The sequence below is a fragment of the Zea mays genome, chromosome 10 (assembly GCF_902167145.1).
Source record: "Zea mays cultivar B73 chromosome 10, Zm-B73-REFERENCE-NAM-5.0, whole genome shotgun sequence".
Classification (NCBI taxonomy): domain Eukaryota; kingdom Viridiplantae; phylum Streptophyta; class Magnoliopsida; order Poales; family Poaceae; genus Zea; species Zea mays.
In genome coordinates, this window is record NC_050105.1 from 22,611,075 (window position 1) to 22,621,805 (window position 10,731).

The 10,731-nt window shown below is 40.7% G+C and overlaps 1 protein-coding gene and 1 pseudogene across 1 annotated transcript; one reads left to right on the forward strand and one right to left on the reverse strand.

The window, feature by feature from the left end:
- The first annotated feature begins 2,584 nt into the window (after positions 1-2,584).
- Positions 2,585-5,726, forward strand: LOC103642344 (uncharacterized; annotated as a pseudogene).
- Positions 5,727-9,498: 3,772 nt separating this feature from the next.
- Positions 9,499-10,526, reverse strand: LOC100280981 (pathogenesis-related protein 10). The gene is made up of 2 exons (NM_001153901.2): positions 10,307-10,526; positions 9,499-10,190 (listed from the first exon to the last, which is right to left on the reverse strand). Exons 1-2 carry the CDS (start codon positions 10,488-10,490, stop codon positions 9,889-9,891), a joined length of 486 nt encoding a protein of 161 aa, NP_001147373.1. The 5' UTR covers positions 10,491-10,526; the 3' UTR covers positions 9,499-9,888.
- Positions 10,527-10,731: the final 205 nt, after the last annotated feature.

Consider the following 10,731-nt stretch of genomic DNA (forward strand, 5'->3'; position numbering starts at 1 on the left):
CATGGTGTAGGCGTACGATGAGTCTCCACTTAGGCCTTGTTTGGCATAGCTCCAGCTCTAAGAAATTTGGTGGAGCTGACTATTAGGTGCTCCAGAAAATCGTGGAGCTGGAGTTGTAAGCCATTAGAAGATATTTAGATAAGTCATTTCAGATATTATTTAGATTAAAAATATTTATACCTAAATTTATTACAGCTCCACAATGGAGCTGGAACCTCGAGCCATCCCAAACATCCCCTTAATTAAGGGGTGTTTGGTTCCAGAGACTAAAGTTTAGTTCATGTTACTTCGGATCACCACTTCTACCACCTTGAGTCATGGTGTTGCATACTTTACCATTTTTAAAACAATACATCTTAACTGAGTTTTACCATGTCCATTTTCATCCACCATGAGAGAAGTGGCCATGTTGTAGACATACAATGAGTCTCCACTTAATTAACGGGTGACTAAAGTTTAGTCCATGTCACATCGGATCGCCACATCATTATATAGTAAATGATTTATTGTAGTACAAATTCCTATATATTAAACCACTGCCGAACAAACCGCTATAGCTAGACTATCCACATCTTTAACATTCTTAACAGTCGTCCGATTTATGTCCCACGACTGAAGGAGGCAAACCGTAGAACCCCACACACGTGTTCCTCCCAAGGCCATGAGAAACTTCTAGGTGGAAATCGAAGCATCGCTCCATAATAAAAGTAGAAAAATCAGGCATCGTCGTGTCCGCCGTGGTGGAAGGGGGGAAAAGAGAGCAGTCCATAGCGACCACAGCAGCGGGTACTCAGTGTCCCCTGATCTATAAGCGCTTCATCTATGGTCTGTGTGGTGCGGACAAGACATCGTTGTCTCCATCAGGTCGGCACACTGTCGATGTCGGTGACCATATGATTGTGTTTGCAGCCATCCTTCAATGCCATCTGCTTCGTCGCGTGTATTATTGTTCTCTCCGATTACCATGATAGGTCGTCGGATGTCGACGTGTACACGTGTCTAGCAAAGCAGCCCGCCCACATCTAGGCTATCGTGGTCATGGTGGTCGGAGCCGTGCAGGGCGCTGTAGTCGATGGGCTCATGGACACACTTACGCCCGCCAATAGGGTCAATTCTTCGCACAATCATTTCACAGACTAAACTGCCCTTTAGAAACACATCATTTTAATTAATATTATTATAAATTTGTTTAGAACCTTATAAAATTATTACCTATTTTTAATGAGGCGCTGCTTATAACATCTAATATGAAATACGAACGGGGTTACAACATCTTTTAGTCTTGATGATACATTTTTAGTTTACCTCGGAAACAAGCAAACACTGTTTTTATTCAAGAACAAAAACGAAATATTTTTATTCTGTGCAATAGAGGACATTTTTCTTTATGGACGACAAGCAAATGCTCTTCTTTCTACATAATCAAAAGTGTTCCAGAGGATCCCTTGCACATTTTTCTTTTTGCACTTGCGCATGTATTAATTTTTTAAAATATTTCCTTGTGACGGCGTACCTATTTTTAGATAAATATTCTTCTTTTTAATAAAAAATTGAACCAATATAATCCCTACAAAAAACAGACTGCTCTCCTTCTATATTCTTTCGTAATTAGTGCACTTTCTCTCAACAACCACCCCACCTCCCCACGATTTCCCCTCCTCCCAGCCCACCAAGATCCTGCCTCCGATCTTTTTTCCATCCTTCAAGTAATCGAGGAACCCTTGATGTCACCGCTAGCGCCGACTATCACGCCCCCCGTGATGCCCAGCGTGTAGGATGCCACGCCTAGACGCCGTGGACGCCAGGACCCCGCTACCCTGTCTCTCTAGACCTCGGTGGCTAGCGTCTACCGCCTCCTGGCTGAGTACTGCCTAATCAGAATCCTTTGCCCTCTCACATGTTTTATTGCTAGTGTCGTATGGGTTAGTGGTATTTTTATTAATTGATATTTAGGAATAGAGGAGTTTTCAACATATAGCTCTGTAGTTGTTAGTACCAAATGGTTTTCATATTTTATCTAGCAATCGCTTTTGAACTTTGGATTCATCTGATCTAATCATATTTTGAGATTTATGTTTTTTATTGGGTAATGACAAGTGGAAAGAAGTTAGATCCAATTCTTGAGCTCACTGGTATTTCATATTGTGAGCTATAGAACAGAAACCTTCGCATTATGCATGCATGCCTCGAATTATTGATCCTATATACCAGATGCTCCTGTAGGCGTTTGAGATTACTTTCAAAATTCCTAGGTCCGCTAGATTGTAGCATGACTTATTTTTTGTAGGGTCCTTTTTCCTATGCATGGATACATTTGTGCTATCTATTTTATCTTGCCATCCATAACATGATCAAGCTGAAATGGTTGAACATCAATGTTTTGATGTTATTTTAGCTATTCAACATCACCATTTGTGTTCATGATGGGGTTATAACCTGAATAGTGAATGTGTGCCTGGCTGCATATATATTGCTCTAGTATACCTTCTTTAGACAGTTTTTTATATAATACTTAGGTCCACCCCTGCATCTGGTGGTTGTTGATCCGGTGACCTCCCCACGGCCACTCCATCAGAAAACTAAGATGGATCCAGGGAAGAGGTCCACATGGACCTCACAGAAACCCGAAGGTAATTTACTCTTTATGGCAATACCTTCTTAATTTATTTTGTTTCAGTATTGTATGCCTTTATTTTACTTTGTGTTACATTAACAGAACATGTGCCAACTGATTACGAGAAAATAAGGGCTATGAATATGATGAAGAACAATCAATTGTTCAACGGCTAGGCCTTGGACAATTGAAATCACTGGTGACTGCTACAACTGCAAACAACAAAGAAGACTGTCCTCAGCAATCAGAGAGTTTATATGATGGTGAAAACAATGACAATTCTAATGAAGAGGTCACTATAGTACTTATTAATTCTTAGTTTCTCAATTATCCATCTTTAGTTTTGGGTTCACAATGAATTTGATATGCATATCCTTATTGTATTCTACATATTCAGGAATCCCAATGTCGTAACGATGGTCGTGCCAACATATCCAATGATGGTGATCAGATCTCAACAAAAGTAACAAGAGGAAATAAAAGAATTGTGGCACCTGCGCAGGAGCGAACAATTAGAGTCACTAGGCAAAAAATTGCTGAAATAAACCAAGAAAATAGCCACAACATGTTTGTTCATAAACAACTCAGTTCATGTCCTGCTACAAACCATGATTCGATCGAAACTCTTGTTGTTCCTACACAACCTAGTGCAAATGACACCATAGACAATAACCCAACACATAACATAGATAATGCTATAGAGCCTAATTCTCTGATACAGGATGAGAGTGATAACCACGATGCAGTTGAAGGTAACTAAACATTTTAACTATTTAGACATTGAACTATCCTTGAGCAAATAACTTTTATGTTTTCCAGCATTAGTTTAGGTAACTAGTATAACTTAAATTTGAACAAAATTACTCATATGTTTTAGTATGATTTATGGCAACTAATTCTTAGTTATATGCAGCATCACACATATCAACAACTTTTTGTGTTCTGACTAGGAACAATAGATATCATACCAAGGAGAAAAAGTATGGGCAAACAACTTGAATCATTAGGCAGAGGACTAGGAATGAAGATTCCAATCCAAATTACTAAAGGGAGCAAGAGGCTAGAGCCACCCATTCAAACTGCTAAGTTTGCATCAGAGGGGGAATCACATTGAGGCAGCACATTCCAATATTTCACCACTGGAAGGAGTACAAGAGGAAAGAGAATGAACCTACAATAAAAAACTATATTGGAAAAGTTATTGTAAGTTACTTTTACTCATTTGTCAAGTTACAATTCATTGACATTTTCAATTATTGTTGAAATTGTTTCTTCTTTACTAGGCTCAATTCACCATGGACAATTATAGCAAGGTAGTGGAAGATGCTTGTCTAGATATGCTAAAGGTTGGACAACGCCAAATGAGGTATAGACTAAAACAAAAGTATTTCAATGGGATACCTGCTAATCATGTGAGGACTACATCGCCTATTTCAAGCATGTCTGATGAGGACTGGAGAAAGTTGGTGGAGAAGTGGTCTACCCCAAAACACAAGGTTTTTGCAATAAATCTCCACTGGCTTGCACTGTACTATCTTTATTGCTTGAAGTGAAATCATGGATATCCTTATGAATTTTACCTTTCCTGTTTTGACATTTCGTCCCAAATAATTTATGTCCACATTAAGTGTCTACCTTTTAGATAATGGAACATTGATCTAGCTTTTGCACCATCCTTGGTGAATGCACCCAATAAACAGTACGTATAGTTCAGATTCTGCAACATAACTAAAAACATCAAATAAAGTAGCACTAGAGAAAACCAATGCAATAATTAACTAATGTAGACTTTGAAAACTGCTATACTATTTCACACTACTTATTGTACATATTATTTCTAACATGTTGATTTAATGTACAGGATATTTGTATGAAGAATAAACGTAATCGTGAAAAAGTACAGTATCAACAATGCACATGATCCCAGTCATATATTGCAAAAGCTTATTTACTGGTAAGAAAATTATCGTTGGTTACTGAACTGCATAGTTGACAAATCTCTGATTGTTTAATGCTGCCAATAAATTCAATTTTAACATCTCTATTTACTCATAAAGTTGTCCCCTAATTTATTGGTAAGAAAATGATCATTGGATGTCAGAGCAGTTTCCTAGGCCTTCAGAGAAGTTTGACTAGCTTTCAGTCAATATATCCACAATTCTATGTTGTAAATTATAGACCACTTTGATAACAGTAGCAAATATGTCTTCTAGTTTTATTTATTGGAGTTTGCTTCCTTTGTTCATTGTGGCTGCATTGCAACTACTACTGCAGGGAAAGCAGCCCAATGCCAAGCTGTAGAGAAAGCAACCTGCTGCCATCACTGTCTTTTATCTTTTTAGATGATGAATTAGCACTGCTCATATCTACTAGAAATATTATTTCATTCAACCGATTTAGTACTGTCCATATCTAAAATGTATTGTAAATCTTTTAACAAATGTTCAATCTTCAATATGTCATATTGAAATTTATAAATTCGACTTGTACATTATGTGTCAAGGTCTCTATTCTCACCAGATTCATTTTCTCACTTTAGAAACAAGAGAAATATAAGGATGTTGAACCGAGTGCAATAGATCTTTTCAAGGACATGCATTGCAGCAAGAAGAAAGGTTTTTCTGAAAATGTAAAGAAAGCAATTGTGAGTACTCGTTTGCTTTTATGTTTGTTCTGAAAAATTACAAGTACGACTATGTTATACTAACAAATAATATTTATAATAGGTTGACATGGAAGCAATGGTGACAACACCAGTTGAGGATGGACAACAACAGAAGTCTCCTATGGAAGTTGTTTCTGAAGTGCTAGGGGCTCCAGTTTATTTCTACAGAATGTTGGTCTACAAGATAACTCCAAGAAAAGCTCCACAACAACTGTTTCTGCAAAGGTTCAAGAACTTCAGAATCAATTGGAGTTTGAGAGGCTAGAAAAAGATGGACTTCGGGAAGAAGTAGAAACCTTAAAGGCTCAGGCACAGGCCTCAAAGGAGACCATGGACAATATGAAGAGATCGATGGAAGAAAATAACAGTCTCCTCCATCAACTGTTGAGCTTCAATCGAAGCCAAGCGCCCCCATCTCAAGGCTGCTATAGTATCATGTTATATTAGTTCTGGATTCAAGTTTTATAAATTTGGAATATGTTTAAACTTTCATACTTTGAGTCGAAGTTACAAGATTTCCTTTGTATTTTAAGTTACATGATCTACAATCATATGATTTGAAGTTATAAAAGTATCTCTTGTATGAATTGTGTGAATGTTGAACTAAATAATTCAATGTTTTGGTTATTAGCATGTGATTTCATAATATTCCATGACGCTATGAATTCATCACGCCTTATGATGAAAAATCCATCATAAATATATTGCAACGTCATCGTACTTTGTGATGAAAAAATTTCGTCACAAATATATTGCCACCTCATTGATATTTATGACAAATATTTTTGTCGCATCATTTTGCCACATCATCTGCCATGTGGCATGCCACGTCATAACATCTGTGACGAATGAAATCGTCACAACATTTTTGCCACATCACATGCCACGTCAACTGCCATGTCATCTCGCCACGTAATCAGCCACGTGGCAAGGCACGACTACATGAATTGTGACGTATTTAGACATAATTAGTGACAAATTCGAGTGTCATAGAATTAGTGACGTTTGTAGTTTGCGTCATAAACTATTATGACGTTTTTCTGTTATTCGTCATAATACTCCATTTAACACGCACCTTCTGTGACGATGTAATTTTCGTCACAATGACGTCACCAACATGTAAGGTATGACAAAAATACTATTGTTTGTGACGTAATGTTAATGTCATAGAAGGCATAGAAGGTTGTAGTGAACCTACTTCCCGCACAACATGATCAACCTTAGGATGACTAGCTTCCTATTTTCCTTGTCCTTATTTACCTTTTGGGAAGGGGTTGTGATGTTTAGCTTCTATGCAAGCACTTGAACTTAATTAATTAACATGATGAGATACATATTGAGATATAATGTTTCATCTTATGGTTATGGATTGATAGATTTGTGGAGGCTTGGGTGCTATCCCAAGTGCTTCACCGTAAGGAGGCTTAGGTAGTGTCCCGAGTGCTTCTCCGTAAGGACCGATTCGTAGAGTGACCACCTGAGAATAGCAAGGGGATTCCTCCCCCATGGATCCCCACCATTTACCTGGTCACCAAATCAGTCCTAATGGGTGGCTATACCTCTAGTAAATCTTTATAAAGGCTACATAGTGAAACCTTGCTTACTCACCTTGGAAGTGTTTAAGGGTCTATACAACCCAAGGCAAAAGGGATCATGGCTCATGGGCAAAGTGTGCAACCTCTATAGAGGGTAAATCAAAACTGGTATATCAGTTGTGCTCACGGTTAAGAGCGGCATTGGGATCCTCTTTGACTAGTGATATTATGGTTTTCGTTATGGTGTGATCGTGGATATTAGCAATGATGTTACTCGAGGAGGAAATGACTTGTGGTTTGGTAACTTCGGGATAGATGTTAAAACCTGGCTTACATTAATAATAAATATATACCTGATGAAGTAAAAGCAACTTGTTATCAACCAAATTCCATATAAAGCTAGTCCACGTTAGTCAAATAGGGCACTTGTTGAGTATGATGTGTATGCACCCTTGCTTTCACATAAACACTAGGTTGCCATCGACTCAACCACTGCCCAAGAGAAGAACAAGGAGTTGAAGTGGATCTCTAGGAATTCCAAGACTTCAATGAGTTTGAAGACTAGGCAAGCGATCTCCCAGTCAAATGCATGTGGGAGGCCCCTTTAATTAGTTACTTTTTCGTTTATGCACTTTGAACTATGCGATGTCTATGACTGTTGGTCACTTGTTCTCAAACGTTGTGAATCAAGAACAAGGCAACACAATTGTTAAATATTAAGGACCTTCATCCTCCGAAGCATTATCTTCTTTCGGATATAATGATCTTCAGACGAAGGTCACACCTTCATCACTTATGGGAATATGAGTTCATGAAGACAATAGATGTTATTCATTTATTTATTCCTTCATATATTTATTTCATAGTGTTTATATACATGAACATTAACCGAAATTATATTACATTGATACCTTCGGCTTGATTGAAGGTGATGACGCGAGAGCAATTACCATCCAACGTGAATAGTATGGGGGCACTGTTCACCTATTTATAGGCACGGGACGCAGCCCGAGTAAAAATACATTTATGACCTTAACATATAGCCATAATTGTGACATAAAACATCAGGGATTAGCTAGCCTTTTCCTCTTCGGCTTGGCATCATGTTTGACCTTCGTTGTCGCCTTAAGCCGAAGTCGTCGTCCTTTGGCTGCAGCTTCGACATTCGTTGTTACTGGTCTTAGACAATGTCTTTGTCTCGAGGACCTTCGACAGGGAAGAAGATCCTCATCACAGCAAAGCTTTTCTTATGACGAAACTCCTGTAATATTCAATAGTACGCTAGAAACAATTGGTTAGTCATGTTTTTTAGGATCTTCGGAAGAGGAAGGCCCCCAACAATGACTATGGTCTATAGTAATTTACTTATGCTTAAATATTATTCGAGCACTGTGCAATGATGTGACATTTATGTAATCGTTGTGTATGTGATTTGGATTCTGGCACGTATATGGTTTGCATTTGGTTTGCCTTTTACGTCTGACACCCCTTTAGGCTAGGTATGATTCACTCAACCCTATTTTGTCTCGTCCGACTCTTACACACCCTTGCTTCGCACTAGGGCTAGAGGCGGACATCACCCTGCAAAGTTGACAGCAATCTGCTCATGCTCGATGGTTAGTTGGGCCTCCTTCGGGCCTCTTTGAAGCGATTTTACACATTGTGACCCATGGGACTTGGGACATGGGGTTTTTAACCTCGACGGCTCGCTAGAGGTTACATAAACTAAATTATTTGAGTAATTCAATAAATTGCTAGATCGATCCATCACCGACATGGAAGACACGGAAAGAGACCATAAGTTAGTCTTAAAACGTTGATAAAGCAACTAAAATTAGATGAAAAAGAAGTGGTGGAAGAGAAAGATTACGAAGACTAGTAGTGCATCATTTATTTTTATAATCCATGTAAATTTTATTTGCCTAATTATATATTTGGATGAATTTATATTTTAATAAAATGCCCATAAGTTGGCCTTCTGGCTCCAAGGGACCATCACTAAAGGATGTATCCAGATTGTCGTGGAAGGATGAGGGGTCGTGGCGGGTGATGAGACCATGCTCATACGTCTATATATCGTGCTTTTGGTTGCCCTATTCTAGTTTGGGCATCCTTGGGTTTTCGTGGTCATGTTGCCCTCATATCGTTTGTTGCTCTAACGAACCTTAGGAACATCGGACCGAGTGACATCATCCCGTGATCTCGAGGCCACTCTTGCTGAGATTCTTAGGAATGTCGGACCGAGCGACATCGGTCGTTGGGATTCCTCAGGCTTGCTAGCGCCTTTAATCTCCATAGTGAAGCTCCACATGACAAGATCAACCATCCTTAGTGAAGCTCTTTTGACAGGCCAACCATCGCTTTCGACATGATAAGGCCCCGACCTCGTTTGGGACCAAGGGTAATGGAGGGGATTGAGTGGGCCAAAATCCCTTTCTCGATATACCCATTTTCCAGCCCTAAAAGGGCAATGGAGCAATTTTAAGATGAGCCTCCCATAGTCTTCAATCCACTGGCTCACCCTCCACGCATTGGTTGATTTCATTCTAGTTCACCACAACTGGAAGGCCTCTTTCGAATGAAGAAATAATTTACATTAATCAGTGTATTCCTTCTTCACCACAACTCGAAGGCACTTCGAAGATAGAAGAACACGCATGACGGATGACCTCACACCCAAGCATAACACAAACCAATACAATACACAAGCATTGCGACTACATATAAATATTCGATAAAATTTTAAAACACAACAATTACATAAAAACGAATAAATACATACATTATTATCGATCTTAATATCTAACAAATTCTTTGCAACACAACCAATACGTCTATACGCGACCTCACAGTGCACAGCGAAGCAAACAAACAAAAGAACATGTAGATAAATAGACCATAGATGTAGACACACTTGTAGCAGCACGGATACACCAACTCACAAACGTCGGTCTATACTCGATTCGAAGCGAATTGAAGCAACCAAACAGAGGAGCCTTTCCTCCCGTTATTCCAAACCAAAACACTCACGGCCATATGGCATGATCATACACGTACGTAGGAAAGGTGGCGGCTCAGGCGAACTCGTCGGGGTGCGCGACGAGGTATGCCTCCACCATCCTGACGAGGCGGACGTACCCCTGCGCGAGCCTGGCCTCGTCCTCGGGCGCGAGCGGCGCGCCGTCGAGGCGCTCGTAGTCAACCTTGACCTTGGCGACGCAGGCGCCCTCGCCGGCGGCCTCCACCCTGATCTCGGCGAAGTGCGTCCTGAGCTGCGCGCTCACCGTGCCGCCCTGCAGCACCTCCGTCCTCACCACGCGCGCCGCGGCGTCCAACGCCACCACGCGGCTCTTGAGCGTCTTGTTCTCACCCAGCGCTGCGAAAAAAGGCCGGCCGGCGGCATCCTCAGGGCTGGTGCGCATGCATGGTGGCGCAACAAATAATGGCCTAGCTAGCTAGCTAGCTAGCTAGTTCAGTTACGTACGTACGTACATGGGTTAAGCTTCATGGTGGTGACGCTGCCGGGCCCGCCGTCGCCGTCGACCTCGACGGCGTCCACGTAGCCGGCGCAGGCCTTGGGCAGGAGCGCCGACTTGGTCTCGGCGAAGGCCACCTTCCACATGCGCTCCGCCGGGACGGCCACGGCGATCTCCTCGCTGATGCTGCCGGACACCATCGTCGTGCTAGGCTGCTGCTACGTACTGTAAGACTGTTATGTTTGTGCTCACTGCACGAACACGATCAAGAACTACTTATTATATAGATGTGGCTGCGCGGTTGGACCGGAGCTTGGTGACGTGGAAATCTTGGACCACGAGATCACGTGGTTTGACCGCGAGAAAATTTCAGAGAATTCGTTCGGAGAGGTACAGAATAGTACAGGTGCTGAAGAAAAATAAAATTCATAGAAAGACTGG